General features: G+C 40.2%; 1 protein-coding gene across 5 annotated transcripts in view; it reads right to left on the bottom strand.

The window, feature by feature from the left end:
• The window catches only part of LOC105013407 (protein shisa-8), a 94,335-nt gene that overhangs the window by 10,367 nt on the left and 61,843 nt on the right, over window positions 1-22,125 (bottom strand). For all 5 annotated transcript variants that reach the window (XM_020051225.3, XM_020051224.3, XM_013135955.4 and 2 more), the window contains one exon: window positions 15,109-15,225. In XM_020051225.3, coding sequence (XP_019906784.2) covers window positions 15,109-15,225 — 117 coding nt within the window. The remainder of the gene's footprint in view (window positions 1-15,108; window positions 15,226-22,125) is intronic.

The following is a 22,125-nucleotide window of genomic DNA, read 5'->3' on the forward strand; positions in this document are numbered from 1 at the left end:
AAAAAAAAGAAACAAAGAAAGATGTGCTGACTACACCACTCTCTGCAGGGTTCTCAACAAATGGTTTTCTGGGAACATTTTAGGTAAGAGCATGTGGTATGATTTCTGCTTTTGTACATTATATGGTGTTATGTGTAATGTACACTTAAGTTGGTGAGGGAAGACCACACATGACAATTTACTACACCACCTTCTTGCATATCATGCCATATCACCATATACACTTACCCAATCCAGTCCCTCTCATCATAGTATATTGTGACACATTCAACAATCTGGTTCTCCACTTCATCGTCTCTCAACCTCTTTGTTGAAATCATTTAACTCTATTGCTGCATTCCGGCTCTCTTCCTTGAGGATCACGGAACAGCAAGCTAAATGCCTTCCGGAATTTTCCTCTTGACAAAGCCGCCAGCTCCCGGGTTGAGGAATTGATACACTGTGGCGTGTCCATGGTCCATTATCTAGACCGCTTTGCCAGGTGCATTTCCCAACCATCCACAGCCCTGCTTACTAGAACGCATGCAATCCGCGAGCCCCCTTTCCTTGGTGGGGCTGCGAGGCTGTGCTGCCCACCATAGTCTTATTTTTGACATCGTTTAGTGGTGGACAAAGAAAAAAAACATTGGGGAAAAAACATATATAACCCATATTGTGATAACTGTATTTTGCTCTATGAATCACTATTCTTAGCTTAAGCCAGCCACCGCAAAGCTGAGGAACACAACAGTCTCGTAGTAGTTTAATGCATTCAACCACACATTTGCTTCATCACAAAACCATAGAATGACCCTGTCCATTGCAACATTAATATGGTTGTAAACCAGCCTACTAGTGGAGAGCAATCTACAGCTACAGTACATTTAAGTAATATAGCAGATGCTTTCATCCAGTGCATTCACTTTTATACTACATCCCTAGCATTGCAAACACCATGCGCTGTCAGCTATGTTACATAGAAATGATTCCACTACTTGCTAACTGAATTGAAATAAGATTAATAGAACACGAAGACAAAACTAAACTAAATATTAATTAAACTGAGGATCCTTCCTCGGAGTCAATGAACACATGTATTGATATATTTGTAATCTTTGGTTTGCCAACTGAATTGTTTTGAAGAGGGTTTATATGGGCTGGCATCTTTCAGTTAACAACTCCTAGGCTATATTGTGCTGTTTAGGACAATACCATTTATCCTAAGCATTTATCCCTATAATACAGTATATATATTTTGACTGCCCAATGCTGTGCTGAAACCAGCGGTTCTCTGAACACAATGACCACGGTCACCAAAACATCCTCACCAACGCCTCACAAAAGCCACGGTACCAGCGGAACAAGGAAAACAACTACTTCAAGGTCTCAGAGCTTGTGAAGTTACCGATTGAAGTGCTACCAGGCTTATCATACCGACCAGGCTTATCATAAACCATTTCACACCTGTTCCAAATACAGTTCATGATTAGTACACGATGAAAACGAATCAAGAGGGCCTTCAAGGGTCATACAGCCAACAGACAGGCCATACAGAGTATCAGATAGTATCCGATTTTGCGTCATGCAAAAGCATCAACTTTATTTGGTCATCATATTATTTTAGATTAGATTATACTCAACTAATCTAATCTAAAATAATCTAAAATGTGTTCGGTCATTATACTATTTCAACTTGACTAGCTCACACACTCTGGGAATGCCATCATTGTGTGTTGGGGTGGCTTTCATCCGGCCATCATTTTCTGTCTGCTTCCTTTGTGCCCTTCCTTTAATTAAACTTTTCCCTTTCTCCTGCTGGTCATCCACAGCCACTCCCACCATCATAGCTCATGAAACCACTCACCTGAGGCCCACTGTGATGACATTCCCTGCTGCCCCCCCCTACCATATGCTTCCCCGGATTTTTGGCATTTGCACCAGAATCACTCCATGTTACGGAATCACTGCAATACCAGGAGTCACTGCATGTTACGGAATCACTGCAATACCAGGAGTCACTGCACGACACAGTTTATCATTCCTTCCTGACCCCACGAATTTGCCTCAACCACATGCATCACAATCCAACCATCTAATATGATCACACTGTTCCGGCTTTAAACCCAATGACATCCTCCTCACTCCTCATTGAAATGGGTCCATCCTGTGAGATTAGCTACAACATGTTAATCCAGTCTCCACATGGGTTACCACACTTCCAATGCCATTGGCCAGCCTGTGTATCAGCCTTTATAGCCTAATACATCATGCGTTCCTGTTGCTAGTATCCACAGTCAGCTTCATCTTAAACACCTCCTGGACCAGTTTCTGCCTCCAGTACAGGAGCACCGGTCCACTGCATCTGTAAGCCTCCAACTTTCAAGGCAAGTGTTATAAACCTTTGTCCAGCATCATCTCAAATGACCAAGTAACCTAGATATTCCACTACTGAACATTACCGTTTTAATTCATGACACAGCCACCATCAATCAAGTCTCCTACCCCACCTCACGCCAGCTTCATCGGGGGGATCAATTCTGCGCAGAGAAACAGACATCACCATGACTCCAATTGAGAGCTTTTACCATTAAGCTCCACCTCCGTCTGTCTCAAACAGTCAGCAATCTTCCTCTTCTAAATCCCACGTCACCTTTTCCCTCTAAAGACAACCATGGCCCTCCAGAGCCCCAGCTCTTCATCATTATACAGCCAACCTCACCGTTCCAACAATGCCTTTTGACATTCATTCTTCAGTGTCTTATAGACCACTTTGTCAGTATCTTACCGACAACCAGACGTTTACCAAACCGAGCATAAGCCCCCCGTTTCACCCTTAAATCCCTTTAAGTTCTGATACAATATATTTTAAACTGTTGACGTGTGGTATACATTAAGTATACACCCCCCAATATATATACACTCACCGAAAGGATTATTAGGAACACCTGTTCAATTTCTCATTATTGCAATTATCTAATCAAACAATCACATGGCAGTTGCTTTAATGCATTTAGGGGTGTGGTCCTGGTCAAGACAATCTCCTGAACTCCAAACTGAATGTCAGAATGGGAAAGAAAGGTGATTTAAGCAATTTTGAGCGTGGCATGTTTGTTGGTGCCAGACGGGCCGATCTGAGTATTTTACAATCTGCTCAGTTACTGATGCTAGAGGTCAGAGGAGAATGGGCCAACTGATTCAAGCTGATAGAAGAGCAACTTTGACTGAAATAACCACTTGTTACAACCGAGGTATGCAGAAAAGCATTTGTGAAGCCACAACACGCACAACCTTGAGGCGGATGGGCTACAACAGCAGAAGACCCCACCGGGTACCACTCATCTCCACTACAAATAGGAAAAAGAGGCTACAATTTGCACAAGTCTCGATTTCTGTTGAGTCATACAGATGGTAGAGTCAGAATTTGGCGTAAACAGAATGAGAACATGGATCCATCATGCCTTGTTACCACTGTGCAGGCTGGTGGTGGTGGTGTAATGGTGTGGGGGATGTTTTCTTGGCACACTTTAGGCCCCTTAGTGCCAATTGGGCATGGTTTAAATGCCACGGCCTACCTGAGCATTGTTTCTAACCATGTCCATCCCTTTATGACCATCATGTACCCATCCTCTGATGGCTACTTCCAGCAGGATAATGCACCATGTCACAAAGCTTGAATCATTTCAAATTGGTTTCTTGAACATGACAATGAGTTCACTGTACTGAAATGGCCCCCACAGTCACCAGATCTTAACCCGATAGAGCATCTTTGGGATGTGGTGGAACGGGAGCTTCGTGCCCTGGATGTGCATCCCACAAATCTCCATCAACTGCAAGATGCTATCCTATCAATATGGGCCAACATTTCTAAAGAATGCTTTCAGCACCTTGTTGAATCAATGCCACGTAGAATTAAGGCAGTTCTGAAGGCGAAAGGGGGTCAAACACAGTATTAGTATGGGGTTCCTAATAATCCTTTAGGTGACTTTATATATTCTCATCAAGACAAATATGTTGGGGGATTAAGTTGTGTTTCGTAAAATAAAAGCAATGTCAGATTTTGGCTACACTTACAGTGTCAGCAGTGTTAGTTCATGGGGATACTTCCAATGACAGCTATGTTACTGTAGGTTACGTGAACACTTAGAATGACAGTTATGTTACTGTAGGTTACGTGAACACTTAGAATGACAGCTATGTTACTGTAGGTTATGTGAACACTTAGAATGACAGTTATGTTACTGTAGGTTACGTGAACACTTAGAATGACAGCTATGTTACTGTAGGTTACGTGAACACTTAGAATGACAGCTATGTTACTGTAGGTTACGTGAAGACTTGTTAGGGGAACACTTCAAAGAAAGCTGTTAGGTTCTTGGAACACTTCCAATGACGGCTACGTTGTTTTATGGGAACACTTACAATGACTGCTACATTACATTAGGCTAGTTTTCCAAGGAACTACAAAGTTGATGTTGCCCTTGCAACATTGTGTTGATTCTCAGTGTTGAGCTTTTTGGTGAGGAGGATACTTCCCGCCCATGCTGATAGTGGGAGCACTAGAAACAAGAGGACTCAGGTAAGTCTACAATGGTTAGTGCCACGTGTATCGGTATACAGTGTATTGCTAACGTGTGTAAACACACATACAGTGGGGAGAACAAGTATTTGATACACTGCCGATATTGCAGGTTTTCCTACTTAAAAAGCATGTAGAGGTCTGTAATTTTTAATCATAGTTACACTTCAACTGTGAGAGACAGAATCTAAAACAGAAATCCAGAAAATCACATTGTATGATTTTTTAATTATTAATTTGAATTTTATTGCATGACATAAGTATGTGATCACCTACCAACCAGAAAGAATTCCAGCTCTCACAGATCTTCAAGAAGCCCTCCTGTTCCCCACTCATTACTTGTATTAACCTGTTTAACCTGTTTGAACTCGTTACCTGTTTAAAAGACACCTGTCCACACACTCAATCAAACAGACTCCAACCTCTACACAATGGCCAAGACCAGAGAGCTGTGTAAGGACATCAGGGATAAAATTGTAGACCTGGACAAGGCTGGGATGGGCTACAGAACAATAGGCAAGCAGCTTGGTGAGAAGGCAACAACTGTTGGTGCAATTATTAGAAAATGGATGAAGTTCAAGATGATGGTCAATCTCCCTCGGTCTGGGGCTCCATGCAAGATCTCACCTCGTGGGGCATCAATGATCATGAAGAAGGTGAAGGATCAGCCCAGAACTACACAGCAGGACTTGGTCAATGACCTGAAGAGAGCTGGGACCACAGTCTCAAAGCAAACCATTAGTAACACTACGCCGTCATGGATTAAAATCCTGCAGCACACGCAAGGTCCCTCTGCTCAAGCCAGTGCATGTCCAGGCTTGTCTGAAGTTTGCCATCTGGATGATCCAGAGGAGGAATGGGAGGTCATGTGGTCTGATGAGACAAAAATAGAGCTTTTGGTCTAAACTCAACTCGCCGTGTTTGGAGGAAGAAGAAGGATGAGTACAACCCCAAGAACACCATCCCAACCGTGAAGCATGGAGGTGGAAACATCATTCTTTGGGGATTCTTTTCTGCAAAGGGGACAGGACGACTGCACCGTATTGAGGGGAGGATGGATGGGGCCATGTATCGCGAGAACTTGGCCAACAACCTCCTTTCCTCAGTAAGAGCATTGAAGATGGGTCGTGGCTGGGTCTTCCAGCATGACAAAGACCCGAAACACACAGCCAGGGCAACTAAGGAGTGGCTCCGTAAGAAGCATCTCAAGGTCCTGGAGTGGCCTAGCCAGTCTCCAGACCTGAACCCAATAGAAAATCTTTGGAGAGAGCTGAAAGTCTGTATTGCCCAGCGACAGCCCTGAAACCTGAAGGATCTAGAGAAGGTCTGTATGGCGGAGTGGGCCAAAATCCCTGCTGCAGTGTGTGCAAACCAGGTCAAGAACTACAGGAAACTCTTTCTGTACCAAATATAAAGTTCTGCTTTCCTGATGTATCAAATACTTATGTCATGCAATAACATGCTAATGAATTACTTACAGTTAAAGAGTAACTGTGATAAAAATGACGGACTTCTACATGGTTTGTAAGTGGGTAAACCTGCAAAATCGGCAGTGTATCAAATACTTGTTCTCCCCACGGTATATACATACATAAATAAATAAATACATACTGTACTTACATAAACATACAGTACACACAGTACACACACACACACATTATGGCAGATAGTCAATATGTTCCAATATCCCTATCCCCTTGGCTTTAACCATGAAAGCAGATGTGAAAGCTCTAAGCAAAATTAAGGAATGCTCAACACAATGGTTTGCAGCCCAGGGAAGAATAATAAGCTGGGACAACTTAGTCTTATCTCAGTTCTACACCCCTCGTTGAAGTATGCACTTCCCAACATGACGTTTACATGAGAAGGTGTAGGTCATGGTGAAACATCCACCACAATGGGCCCATTCATTAAAGCAGGTCCAGTGTGTGTGTATCTACATGTTTGTGTGTGAATGAGAGACGAGCCTGGAAACAAATTCACAGTTAAACAACAGCCATGTTCCTGCAATACATCCATATGGGGTGTATCTTTGGGCGTTCATCATTGGGGAAGTGGTATGCAAGATTTAAATTGGATATGAGGTAAATATCCCTGATTATTGCTCTGGTGAACAAGGGATTATTTTAAAATGTCCCAAATAACTTTGTGTACACGCAACAACACATGACATTGATTTTATACTTGCTACTGTAGCTACCTGTCTTTAAATCCACAGAGAAGAGGAGCTCCTGGGTTGGATGGACAGAGGATCTTCAGCATCAGCGGATGTCACTGAGATCACGGTCATTTCTGTGAGAGAGAACGTCACAAAGCCAGACACAATTAATATGTGCAGCAAGTGCGCGGTTTTGTGTGATGGTGAAAAAGAAAGATGCAGGTGTATGTGGAATGAAGAATGAAATGGTTAATGGTTCACACTATAATGCTGAAATAACCCGAAATAATTTGAAATGGTTAATGGTTCACACTATAATGCTGAAATAACCCAAAATAATTTGAAATGGTTAAAATGAGGTTTATGTCTTTTTTTGTGTAATAACTGTTTAAGAAAGGTCTGGAATTTTTGCCCGACATATCAATTTTAAAATCTAAACGTGAATGCTACATTGACCAATTATATATTAGTATCAAATATAAACCCCTCAGGTCAAAGCACAAACAACATGTTTTCTTTTTTAGTCATCTACAGTATTGCCACTATCTATGACATGACTTTGAGCAGCGCCACCTTTTCCCATTTCATACATACCCAATCGATGGGTAGTTAGCTAGCAAGAGAGCAGGTGCTCTCTAACTTAGCCCGTTGCTAGCTTATTTACTACAGGAGGAATTCTGAGTTATACATTTTACTTCATGGCACATCACACATTATTAAACATTCTCTGGATTAAACTTAAATACAATACTACGCGTTTTTTAAAAGCCCAGGGCAGTCAAACCCCAATTTTCTTATTTGTAGGGTGATATTTACACACTGTAACATCGAAATAACACTGGAATGGTATTTGGGAGGTTTGTAAAAGAAAGCACATGAGAAAAGTGAGGATTTAAAAATCCCATTAAAAAACTGCATGGGGACTTTAACCCCAATCTAACCAATGAGATTGTCTGTTGTTTATGTCACTTCTCTCATGTTAGTAAATCCCTTCCTTCTTCATTATGTAGACATTTTACATTTTGGAGAGCTCTTCTGTGTGTGTGTGTGTGTGTGTGTGTGTGTGTGTGTATGTGAGTGAGTGTGTGTGCTGGCTTGAACTACTAATATTAAGTAACTAACCAAAATAATATTTTAAATGTTAAGGTTGAATGATTCAACTCAAACTTCTCACAATATTTTTCTCAATTCCATATAGCTCAGATCTCGCTTAACTGTTGTTGTTGTTAATCTCTTTTCTGTTATTCCCTACCAAAATTATTGGACAGGTTTAAAAGATTTTCTTCTATAGTCAACAAACACATTATTTATATTTGGGCCAATGTTTCATTAATGTTAATGGTCACCTAATATGGCCGGCATACAACTAATACTATACTGTATGTGCTTGCTAAAAACTTTGGACAACTCTATATAGAACTTCATACTTATGAATGTAGGTAGGCTTACATAGTAATGCAAAACACTTGAGTTCTTAAATACTGTAATCATCTGACTAACTCAACACTTTCTAGTGCTTAAACAATTTAAGCTATTAACACAAAACCCACTTTAATATGTAAAGAACCAAATGTAGATGGCTTGAGAAAATATTTTTGGTAGCCAGCAGCATAATACATATGATCCAACTTGCTTCTGAATCAGTGAAGGGAACATAAATCTCCGTATAGGGTGCTGTCTTTTGGACTGGATTCTGGGGTCAGTAAAGAGGTGTTACATTTCCAATTTGATTCTCATATCTTTATGGCCACCGAATCATCCTCAGCTCATTTGTCCGCTCCTCCTTTTTTTTTTATACCAAATGTTCAGTCTAAATATACTAAATGTATAAAACTGATAATGTATTCATTGCTCTGGATAGCTGTGACTAAATCATTAATAACATTTACAACTTAAAAATTCAATGAGATCACAATGCATTTCAATAGGGATAAAATGGCTATAGATTAGTGTATAATAACATTATATAATATTATATTTTCAGCTATCAACTCCAAAATCTAAATTGAGGTTTTCAGACTTGCCCAACATACATTGTTTAACTCCAGTCTTTTAATAAAATGCTTAGTTTTCAACTATATATATATATATTTTAAAATACATTAACAAGGGTTCAAATGTGAACCTCAAGAAGACAGTGGTTAATATTCAAAATATCCATGCTCCTTGTTCCATTAAGCTACAAGACCAACTTTAAAACATTAAGGCTATCCTAACTTAAAATTCCCAAAAGCGGTTCAATAATTAAGGAGACACCCTTATCCAGAGTGACACGCAGTAGTGAGTGCATACATTTTAATACTTTCCCCCCATTCAGGCCCCCCCCCACTTAAACCCATAACTCTGGTGATGCAGCACTGTGCTCTTACCAAGTGAACTACTGTACACAGGATATTTTCAATGTCTTCTAATTCATTTGAATTAGAAGACATTTGTATAAGAACATACATTAACTCACACCACCAAGTGTTAAAGCTAGAGAGCCAAAATTCACTATGGCATGTTCAGGCTGTCAAAACATGCATTCTTTAAAATATATATTAGCTTCAACTACATAAATATGCATACTAGATATTTGAATACTTAGCACAAAAAAAACCACTAACAGTAACTCTTGAACTGTTCAAACTAGATACAAAAAAACCAACACATACGTGTTACTTTCCTACAATCAATTTCTTTAAAATGTTAATGATTTATAAACAATTTAAATCTGCCTACATTTGAATAAACAACCCACTAACTTTTTTCACATTCAGGTTATCCCAAATTCTTAAAAACTATAACCATGTATATTTCCAAAATATAAACCTAGTTACAGTAACCTAAATAGTTCAGTCTAAAAACATCAAAACAATTTATTTTTACATTGCGATCAAAACAATGAACTCATTTTTACACTGCCAATATTTTGAGATTAAAGGCATTAATGTGATGGCCATTCTAAAACCTGGTCAAACTCTGTTTATACATGGTTCTTGCTATACAGTACCTTACCAACAGACAGTAACCATTGAAGCATTCACACTAGGGACACCAAACCAAACTTTATGTTTAGGCTGTTCATACTTAAAATTATCATACATTGTGTAAACTAAAATGAATGGTAAATAGCACAAGGTTCAAGGAAACCCAATACATTTCACGATCAGGTCCCAGTCCTTGTATGATGTCATGACAGCTCCATTTTGGGCGATTTTATATCCCAACAAAATCTAGGATCCTGTATTGTGGGTTCTCCATGCTTGCATTTGTAATTAAACCTGCTGGTTCAATGTTGAATCACATTGCAGATCTGAATGTGGTGGAAAATTCTCCTATCTTAATTATTTATTTAATTAAATCTTCTTAAATCGTTCTGTGTCAGTTGTTATGTCCTCTGTATTATACATCTAATCTTCTTTTTTTAATTATGTTTTGTTTTTGTGGTCACTAGACTGAGTAGCTGTTGAATTCGACAAGAACTAAAGTCCAACACAGAACTCAAAACATTTTTTTCTTTTAGCAGTAGATTTTTTTTTTTCGCAGTTGAATTTAGAAATTTGAAACCAACTATATAAATATATTCCCTAGATAGTCCATAAAAGTTAAACAACAGTTCTATCTAGAGGTTAACACCTAGAAAATATCCTATAGATAAAATTGTATGGTTATGGTCAAAGTGCAACAGAAGTGCTGTTCTGGAGTAAAACAATCTAAAAACAAATATTCTCTGCTTATCAGGACATATACAGGCTGGGGTCCAGGGGTTTCAGCCCTGGTAAATCCCTGCTTTAACCTTGCCTTGACAGTAATTATTGAACCATTTACACTATAGACACCAAATTTACTGTAACATGGTAGACCATTCCAATAAATTAATAAATAAATGAAAAAAATATTTTCACCTACCTAAACATTAATACGATTTCTACTGCAGTCACTACCCCTTTTAATAACAAGCAAGCAAGCAAGCACACCACTTGTACTACCTTCATCTTTTTTTGGTCAGGTTTAACATGAAAAATCATGTCATCTTTTTTTGGTCAGGTTTAACATAAAAGATTGGGTCAGGTTTTTTTGGCTATTGGAACCGGACAGAATTATAAAGGGATTAAAGAGGAAGATGGAAGGAAATTATAAGAGTGGATCATGGGTATAAATGAGGACTACCATTTCTCAGAATTGAATCTAGCTAGATAAATATGTTAGCTAACATTAATGTAATTACAGTATAACTTAACTAGTAAAACTAGCTACTTACTATAGCTAGCTAAAACTAACTTAGACTTATACAAGAATTACAAGGAAACACTACAGGCTGTAGCTTGGCTAGCTGATGAAAAAAATGTAGGATATAGTTGCCAGATTACACTGAAAATATTTCACACAATTACCCGTGGAAATGCCGCCCAAACAGTATTTATACTATCAAACCTACCAGAAAATCAATGCAACCAAGGCCATTTTTGCCCACACATTGTCATAAAAAATAGCCCCATCTGGCAACACTGATAGCTACAGTCCTTTGTATTATATATTATGTTTACGTTAGTTGATAACACTAGCTAATTTGTAGAATTGTCATAGCTAGCGAATGACTAACATTTACTCACCTTTCTCCTCAGTCCGTTGTGAGTTGTTTCTCACCTGTCGGATCTCCAATCATCTCTGTGCCTTCCACTTCCAGTGCACTTGATCAAATTAGAATTTTTTTTGCATAGCGCCCTTGAATGACCTACGGGTTTTACGACCAACCCCTTCCTGTATGTGAAAAGGTTTCTTCAAATCACCCAAAAGTTTTAAAATAACCTTAAGTGACCCTAAGATTTTCATGGTAGAAAATACATACCGTTTGTGGGTTGCTCAGTCTTGTGTTACTAGCATGAATGCACAGTTAGTTAGCTATAGTGACAACACTTCTTGATAAAGTTCCGAGGTGAGATACCTGGCAGCAGTGTCAGAAGTCAATTCCACACAGAGTTTTTGTCATGTGGGGACCAACAAGTTTTTTTTTATAGCCCCTTACACTTTTTCCTCAAAAGCTGTGAATTAATTTTGTTGTATATACACTCACCTAAAGGATTATTAGGAACACCTGTTCAATTTCTCATTATTGCAATTATCTAATCAAACAATCACATGGCAGTTGCTTTAATGCATTTAGGGGTGTGGTCCTGGTCAAGACAATCTCCTGAACTCCAAACTGAATGTCAGAATGGGAAAGAAATGTGATTTAAGCAATTTTGAGCGTGGCATGGTTGTTGTTGCCAGACGGGCTGGTCTGAGTATTTCCCAATCTGCTCAGTTACTGTGATTTTCACGCACAACCATTTCTAGGGTTTCCAGCAGGATAATGCACCATGTCACAAAGCTCGAATCATTTCAAATTGGTTTCTTGAACATGACAATGAGTTCACTGTACTGAAATGGCCCCCACAGTCACCAGATCTCAACCCAATAGAGCATATTTGGGATGTGGTGGAACGGGAGCTTCATGCCCTGGATGTGCATCCCACAAATCTCCATCAACTGCAAGATGCTATCCTATCAATATGGGCCAACATTTCTAAAGAATGCTTTCAGCACCTTGTTGAATCAATGCCACGTAGAATTAAGGCAGTTCTGAAGGCGAAAGGGGGTCAAACACAGTATTAGTATGGGGTTCCTAATAATCCTTTAGGTGAGTGTATCTACTTGCATTTTTGTTAGAATGTATTTAAATTCCCCAAAACGTACCTTTCTTCAATCTGGACAATATGTAAAACTTAATATTAACCAAGTTTCAGGTGGATCTTTTGAACTTTTTGAGATAATGAAGGCAGGCAGGAATGATTATGATGCCCTTGATTAAACTCAATATAATTGAATGATGTTGGTCAATTAAATAATACCCTTAACATTTTTAACTCTCAAGTCTCAAGTTCAGTGTCAAAATTATTAGCACTCCTGTTTTCAATACCTCAGCTACATCTTCTTGAGAGGATAATGACACTGAAACTTTTTCTGAAATGTTTTATGAGATTGGAGAAAACATTGTGAGCTATCTTACATGATTCCTACAAAACATTGGAAGGTATCTGGTGAGAGTATCTACAGATCTTGTTATTCCAGAGTCCAGAGACTTAAATGGCTATGAAAAAAGGTTGATTTTGTGGTCAATTAACAATTTCTTTGCCACTATGTGAGACAAACCAGGATTTTGAGAATAATAGTGAAGACATCAAAACACTGCAATAACACATTGAATCATTGTAGCAATCAAAAAGTGTTAAACAGACCAGAATATATTTTATATTGTAGATTCTTCAAAGCCACTCTTTGCCTTGATAACAGCTTTCCACACTCTCGCATTCTCTCAACCAGCTTAATGACCTGGAATGCATTATAATTAACAGGTGTGTCTTGTTGGAAAGTCAGTTAATCCAAGGGTGTGCAAAGCTATAATCAAGGCAAAGGGTGGCTACTTGACTACTCTAAAATATAAATGTATTATATACAGTATCTCACAAAAGTGAGTACACCCCTCACATTTTTGTAAATATTTGAGTGTATCTTTTCATGTGACAACACTGAAGAAATGACACTTTGCTACAATGTAAAGTAGTGAGTGTACAGCTTGTATAACAGTGTAAATTGGCTGTCCCCTCAAAATAACTCAACACACAGCCATTAATGTCTAAACCGCTGGTAACAAAAGTGAAAATGTCCAAATTGGGCCCAATTAGCCATTTTCCCTCCCTGGTGTCATGTGACTCGTTAGGTCTCAGGTGTGAATGGGGAATTGGTGTGTTAATTTTTAGTGTCATCGCTCTCAAACTCCCTGGTCACTGGAAGTTCAACATGGCACCTCATGGCAAAGAACTCTCTGAGGATCTGAAAAAAATTATTGTTGCTCTACATAAAGATGGCCTAGGCTATAAGAAGATTGCCAAGACCCTGAAACTGAGCTGCGGCACGGTGGCCGAGACCATACAGCGATTTAACAGGACATATTAAATCCAGAGGTTATCTTTGGGAAATAGATGTATGAGTGCTGCCAGCATTGCTGCAGAGGTTGAAGGGGTGGGAGGTCAGTCTGTGAGTGCTCAGACCATATGCTGCACACTGCATCAAAGGCAGTGCTGGAAAATGATGCTGGCCACACAAAATATTGACACTTTGGGCGCAATTTGGACATTTTCACTTAGGGGTGTACTCACTTTAGTTGCCAGCGGTTTAATGGCTGTGTGTTGTGTTATTTTGAGGGGACAGCAAATTTATACAAGCTGTACACTCACTACTTTACATTGTAGTGAAGCGTAATCTTTTCAGTGTTGTCACGTGAAAAGATGTGAGATAATCTTTTATGGATTTTCTTTATATAGTATTTTTGCTTATCTTTATCAAGGTTGCCAGTAATTTTGAAGGTGACTGTTTCGCTGTCATTCCAAATATGCACTCATGTTTTCTTGTGTGTCCAGAATTATCAGATACAATCATGTATTGTTCTCTGTGTGTATGTGTGTGTGTTTGTGTGTGTGTGTGTATGTGTGTGTGTGCATCCAACAGAAACCTACTTTACACCTACACAGCGCTTGACTTGGGATAAAATAAGTGCAGGAACTACCAAATCGCACATTAAACAATGTTCATCAAAATGTATGTGTTAAATAAGGCTTGTCCCAATAAGGCTTGTCCCAATAAGGCTTGCTCTTTTTCCTAAAAAAAGGTACCGGAACACTTTTCCTTAAAATTAGAAGTTCTGGAACACTGTTCCGGACCGTTCCAGCCCAAGTCAAGCTCTGCCATTAAATGCACATGAACGTGTGTATGTGTGTGTGTCTGTGAGTGATCGAACCAAAGGGCCAGTCCTAATATCTCCCCAAACCTCAAACCTCTCCAGACACAGTCAGTAGCAGAACAGGGAGTCATGTTAATCACTATTCTCACGCCGGTATGCTGGTCTACAGTATGTGCCTTGAAGAACATGCACTAGTATCTGTACAGTATGAGTCATCGAAGACATTATCATATGAAGACATTATCTAGAGAATAAGGTAATATACAGAACATTATGAATCATCTATTTGGTAACTGAAACATGTTATTTGCACGTTTCACTTAGTCACATTTTATCTATGGTATCACAGACTCCAGTATCCAGTGCCACAGACTCCAGACTCCAGTATCCAGTGTCACAGACTCCAGTATCCAGTATCCAGTGTAATCGTGACTAGTTCGTATGCACATAGACACATGCAAATATAAAAAACATGCAATGTCTTATTGAATTTTGGATTTCTGTTCGTGTCGGGTTTTCAAATCTGAGAGGGTTTATGTGGACAGTGGGGTGTGTTGTCTTGTTGACACGTTTACAATCGCCTGTGGGTGTACATGACAAGATGTGTGTGTACGGGAGTGATGCATCGCTTACCCACAGCCTTTAGTGAGGTGTACTTATTAAAGCCCAGACCAAGGTTGTTGTGAGGGTGGGAAAGCGCCATTGCCGGACCCAGAGGAGAGAGGGCAGCGTTATTCAGGTGATTGTGTTCTGAAAGAGAAAGACAAACAGAAAGACATGGAGACAGAAAGAGAGAAAGATATGATGGATGAGACACAAACAAGGGAAGGAAAAAAGGAAAGAGAAAAAGCAGTCGCACGCAATTCTGTTATTCCACTTTAACTAGTCCAAACACCTGGGATTGAAGAAACACGCTTGACAGGAGTTCCATGAGTACCATCATGTGCACAATGTGTGACAGTGTGTGTTTGAGAGGGCATGTTTGTCTAAGTAATGCTTAATGAACTGCTCATTTATGTGGGTCTGCTCTGTATATAGTGGGGGGCTAGTGAAGGTAAAGATGCATGCTGAGAGGAAGAAAATAAACCCTTGTCTTTTATACTATCTACCTGGTCAAATAACCTGCTACAGGAGGCATAATGGATTAAAATTTCCCAAAGTTTTTTTTTTTTGTGAGGCACGAAGACAGCAACACAGCCAAGCCCTCTGTGCAATATTAGCTATAAGTGTACTTTGTCAAGGTCATTCAGGCAGACCCCCTGGGTCAGAGTGAATCGGGGGTTAGGGACGCTAATGTGGCCTTATCTGGGGCTGCAGTCACGGATGTGGCACACATTGGCGTGCGTGAGCTCTGCCTCTCTTTCTGGCCCCAGGCTGGTGTGAGGCCAGATGTATTGTTATGGTACACACATGCAGAGCAATGGTCGAAACTGTTGCCTCTTTTATAACTGGTTGTAATTTGTCCTGATCTTGGCTACATTCCTTTTGTGTAGATGATGAAAATACTTATTGTGAGATGGGAGTCTACTGTAGGGTCAAGCAAAGGTTTCGGATGTGTTTGTTCCATCAGACTCGGCTAGATTGTGTACACTAACTGATGTTGGGTAACTAATCTGTAGCTAATGTTATGTGCTTGTGGAGCTGGTAAGAGCACTTACTTTAACTAGCTAGCACTTATCGACTTCAGTGTATGTTACTAGTTAGTCAGTTTTGCAAAAACACAGAGAAATATACTGAACAAGCTTTGAGATAAGCACAAACTACCAACATGTAGAAGCAGGCTCTACTGAACAGTAAATACTGCTACTGAGGTAGTTAAAAGGAGAGACGCTACAGCTCAAATTACTAGGGTCAATCTGCCTAATGAAATCACTACCTAGTGGAAATCTGGAAAATGTTAGGGGGAAATGGTCACTGCACATCCAGCACCTCGCTGTAAACTTGCCATGGCTCTCTGCAAAGGTAATCAATTTCTGCATATTGTGGCACAAGTCACAGAATATTTTAATGATGGTTACAGGAGGAATGAGTCACAACACACAGTGAACCACACCTTGCTGCTTATGAACAGTCAGAGTGTCCATGATAACAGCTGCCATTAAGCCCATATAAAAAAAGGACACTGGATGCATATACAGTATTCCCCCAGCTATCCGCGGTTCCACATTCGCGAAACTCAAGTATCCGCAACACTTTTTCAAGAAGTCCAAAATTCTAAAAACATGCTAATTTCGGCCATCCAAGCGTCGATCCAGTTAATTGCATGAGGTTTTTCTATACAAAAAAATAGAAACACATTGTTTTATGTATATTTAATGTATTTACAAGTGTTTTATATCTTCTGTACCATAATCAGCTGTTGCCATTTATAGTGACATGTTGAAAGACAAGAAGAAACAGCGATCTCAGTTGCCAATCACAATGTTTTTACAATATTATGGTGCAATAACACCATGGAAAGGGCAATGGGGCATTTTGTGTAGGGTAACTGGGTGTTAGGGAGTGATTTTCCACATCCGCGAGCGTTCGCAGAACCGATCCCTCCCGGATAAGGGGGATGTACTGTATATTGAACAATTATAGACCTGTATAAAATCTCCCTTTTATAGCCAAGATCATTGAGAAGGTTGTCTTCAATCAACTCAGCAATTTTGTGACCTCAGGCGCTCTCTTAGACAAATTTCAGTCAGGCTTCGGACCTCACCACAGTACTAAACAGCCCTGATAAAAGTTTTAAATGAAATACGGCTGAATACTGATTCTGATAAGATAACAGTTCTGGTTCTATTAGATCTCAGTGCAGCATTTGACACTGTAGATCATAGAACACTTCTAGACAGGCCGGAAAATTGGGTAGGACTCTCCAGGACAGTCCTTGATTGATTCAGAACTTATCTAGATGGCCGGAGTTACTTTGTCACCATTGGTAATCAGGATTCTGATAGGGTGGCTATGACATGCAGAGATCCCCAGGGATCAGTTCTCGGACCGCTTCTGTTCAATTTCTATATGCTACATCTGGGCCAAATTCTGCAGAACAGCTATGCCAATTATACTCAAATATATATGTCTCTCTAACCGTATGACAACAGCTCAATAGACTTACTGTGGCACTGTATATAGCACATAAATACTTACTTTTTTCTGGAGCTGTAAATGCAACTTACAAATTGAGAGAAAAGAAGCAATATTTTACTTGGACACATTGTTTATACTAGCGCAGAAGCAAAATTCTATGCGTCCTGAAAATGAATGCCTTATATTGCTTGAAATAATACACAAACACTAAATATAGCCTACTGAATTAATAGAGTAGCAATTTATTATACTAACAACATTTTTGTTACAACTATTAATCACATATGACCACACATCACATTTTGTTGATGTTATATAGATCATATATAGATGAGAATTTTCTCCACAGATGAAATTAACCATTTAATTATCCATCCAAGCTACATCAACATTGCTCAATGCCCCTTTGTTAGCTATCAGGACAAGCATTACATGGCAATGACGGCAAGCTACTTCGTATTAAATTTGCTAGCTGTTGAACTTTACCAAAAATATTGACGATTGCATTACATTAGCTAGTAGACAATGTCAGACATATCTGAACAATAATAAATGGCTGCTGCTAATGTAAGATTAGAAGATTACATTTTGTATTGTATTTTTAGTTAACATGTGCGGCAGTACCTTCTTTCATTACTACTAGGCTAGTCTAGTGAGATCCTGACTGCTCAGTTGCATAGAGTACCACGGACTGACTTTTCACAGGAAGGGGGAGCAGCACCGTCAGGAGCAGGCGGACTCCGGGACTCAACCATTTTACGGGGGTAGGGGGGGACTCAAAGATATTGGAACGGGTTACCATAGACATTAACAACAAAAGTAGATACAATATAATACTCGGCTACTCAATAAAATTAAATATGAATATATTACAGCAGACACTCCTGATAACTGGGGTGGCAATACATTCTTGTAGGGTGGCAGCTGCCACCCGGGTGGTTTCGCCAGTGTTTAGATTTGAAAAAGATAATGATTGCTTGTTGTTCAATAACCATTTTTGCTTTCAGGTCATTATGTAACGATGAACAAAATCTTTGAAAGGCCCTGCTATGTCTAGGTCAACCAGTGGCATGGACAGTCAATCAGCAGAGCGCTACTACAGCCCTAGATGGGTCCTGCTTCATGTCACGCATCGCATCAGTAGAAACCAACCAAGGAAAACAGAGGATGGGAAGAAACGAGTGGCGAGGGAAGGATGACACCGAATTGACTGATTGAATTAGAAATGGCTCTTCGCGTTCCCATGTAATTGATATCCGATTATGACACACACTGTGTGAAGATTGAGTGGCTTTGGGTGCACAGCGCACCACTGCTGCACACTCCGCTCCACAGGCCATCCAGGCCCACCCGCTCCCTGGCTGATGAGCTGTGAAGTGTTTGGACCTAGGGAGTGGAACTTTTCTCACCAGCGTTCTCTCTCAAGAGTGGTCCGTCTCTCTGCAATCCCAGAGGTCATCTGAGCTGGCACCCGTGATGAGGTCTCCCGCTCACAGAAAAATGTCCTCAGAATCTCTCCCTCTCTCCCGAGCGCTCTCCAGTGTACTCTGACTGACTGGCTGACTGGCCAGAGCCATGTCCCCCCCTCTGAATCTTCCCAACTTAGCTGCTTGTTAAATCCAACTGTAACAGACTAATTAATCAGCACTGGAAAGAGTAGAGGCCAAGTGAGTAAGGGAGAGAGGGAAAGAGAGAGAGGGTGAGAGTGGGAGGGAAAATCAACTAATTGCATTGATGAAAAAAGAATCCTTGGCCTCTGTCCAGTTTGTCCAGAGGGTCCGGTGGCAGTTGTGTGAGGTGATTGGTGGTGGCCGTGGTATGAGGTGATTGGTAGTGGCAGTGGTATGAGGTGATTGGTAGTAGCAGTGGTATGAGGTGATTGGTAGTAGCAGTGGTATGAGGTGATTGGTAGTAGCAGTGGTATGAGGTGATTGGTAGTAGCAGTGGTATGAGGTGATTGGTGGTGGCAGTGGTATGAGGTGATTGATAGTGGCAGTGGTATGAGGTGATTGGTGGTGGCAGTGGTATGAGGTGATTGGTAGTGGCAGTGGTATGAGGTGATTGGTAGTGGCAGTGGTATGAGGTGATTGGTGATGGCAGTGGTATGAGGTGATTGGTTGTGGCAGTGGTATGAGGTGATTGGTAGTGGCAGTGGTATGAGGTGATTGGTAGTAGCAGTGGTATGAGGTGATTGGTGATGGCAGTGGTATGAGGTGATTGGTGATGGCAGTGGTATGAGGTGATGGGTGGTGGCAGTGGTATGAGGTGATTGGTGATGGCAGTGGTATGAGGTGATGGGTGATGGCAGTGGTATGAGGTGATGGGTGATGGCAGTGGTATGAGGTGATTGATAGTGGCAGTGGTATGAGACGATTGGTGGTGGCAGTGGTATGAGGTGAATGGTGATGGCAGTGGTATGAGGTGATTGGTGATGGCAGTGGTATGAGGTGATTGATGGTGGCAGTGGTATGAGGTGATTGGTGGTGGCAGTGGTATGAGGTGATTGGTGGTGGCAGTTGTGTGAGGTGATTGGTGGTGGCAGTGGTGGTATGGATGGACATGCACAATGTTTTGTGTGGGATGTGCACTTTTATTGTGCTAGGTGGTTGGAAAATTAGAACAGAAAGAATTGTGTTTGCTCTGAAGTTTGTGCATAGTTCCCCCGTGTCTGTGCTTAAAACAGAAGGTTTAGAGAGACTGACAGGTTTTGAAGTGGGTGTGACTTTGAATGCATCTGTGGATGATGGTTTGTATGTTGATATGAATTTCAATTTGTGTGTGGGTTTGTGTGAGACAGACTGATTGAGAGAGCGAGGGACAGAAAGAAAAAAAACACTGAGACTAGAGAGAATAAGGAAGAGTTAATGGGATGTTTTGTGGGGTCCCCACAAGGATAGTAACATTTAAAACGTGTCGTGTATATGTATGTGCGTTTGCGCGTTTGTGTACCTGTTTGTGCAGACATAGCAAATGAATCAGAGCTGGTGTGCTGTACACTGCTGGGCAATGGCCTAATTCAGTAGGGCAGAACTTCAAAGGGCCCCAGTGCTGCAAGAGTTACCACTGACACGGCTCAGAGACACAGAGAGAGAGTGGAGTGCCACACAACTCCAACACTACCAACAGATTAAATATACAACACTGATATCGCAGACCAAGAGGCCTTTTATACTTGATGAGAGAAGATGAGAGTGTGAGCATGCAAACACATTAAGGCAGAGCATGAGAGGGGGAGCATCAGAGAGGGTAGGGCTGCAGAGAGAAAGAGGGAAGGGGGGGCAGGATGGTGAACTCCACAGGGAGGATGTTGGAAAGATAGAGAAAGCGACGGTAAAAGAGAGACATCTGTCACTGGCAGTCTGTTCTGCCATGTTGCAGTAATGGAAGAAAAAAATCCCAATAAATGGAAAATACACTTCACTTAATTTAAACACAGCCTTATCTCTTATATTCTACCCCACCACCCACACACAAAAATACTATAGTATACTATAGAATACCATAGTGATTACTATAGAATACCATAGTGATTACTATAGAATACCATAATGTTTAGTAGTAAACTATAGTATACCGAAGAATACAATAATATACTTTTATCTCTTTACCGTGTGTTGTTCTTATTATTTCATTATTATTAACGGGCTAGTTTCGGATCCTGAATGCTGAAAAGTGTCTACCACCATTGTGACATCGAATGACCTTTTAAATTCATTATCCCTCATGCAGAATTGCTTAAGCATACTGTACATACTGTACATACTGTACATACTGTACATACTGTACACATAGAATTTTCAGACACAAACTGGGGATTTTCCTTTGGGCTTGATTTTTAGTCCAGGACTAGGCTTAATCTGTGACTCGGAAACTATATAGGTTAGAGCTATGGAAGACTAGAAGGACCCTGGAGGTCCTGAAGGATTTTTTCTAAGAAACTTTACTAGCTTTGGTGGGTTGTACTAACCACGTTTGGATTGTGGCTTGGTTTAAGGTATGGTTTTAAGATACACACTACCGTTCAAAGGTTTTGGGGTCACTTAGAAATATCCTTGTTTTTGACAGAAAAGCAATTATTTTGTCCATTAAAATAACATCAAATGTATCAGAAATACAATGTAGACATTGTTAATGTTGTAGATGACTATTATAGCTAGAATTGGCTGATTATTTACAGAATATCGAAATAAGCGTACAGATGCCCATTATTAGCGACTATCAGTCCTGTGTTCCAATGGCACGTTGTGTTTGCTAATCCAAGTTTATCATTTTGAAAGGCAAATTGATCTTTAGAAAACCCCTTTTGAATTATGTTCAAACTTCTGAAAACGGTTGTCTTGATTAAAGAAGCAATAAAATTTGCCTTTTTTAGACTAGTTCAGTATCTGGAGGATCAGCAATTGTGGGTTCGATTATAGGGTCAAAATAGTCAGAAACAAATAACTTTCTTCTGATACTCATCGGTCTATTCTTGTTCTGAGAAATTAAGGCTATTCCATGTGCAAAATTGCCAAAAAACTGAACAACACTGGGTACTACTCCCTTCACAGAACAGTGCAAACTGGCTCTAAC

This window comes from Esox lucius, chromosome 11 (assembly GCF_011004845.1).
Source record: "Esox lucius isolate fEsoLuc1 chromosome 11, fEsoLuc1.pri, whole genome shotgun sequence".
In the NCBI taxonomy this organism is placed as follows: Eukaryota; Metazoa; Chordata; class Actinopteri; order Esociformes; family Esocidae; genus Esox; species Esox lucius.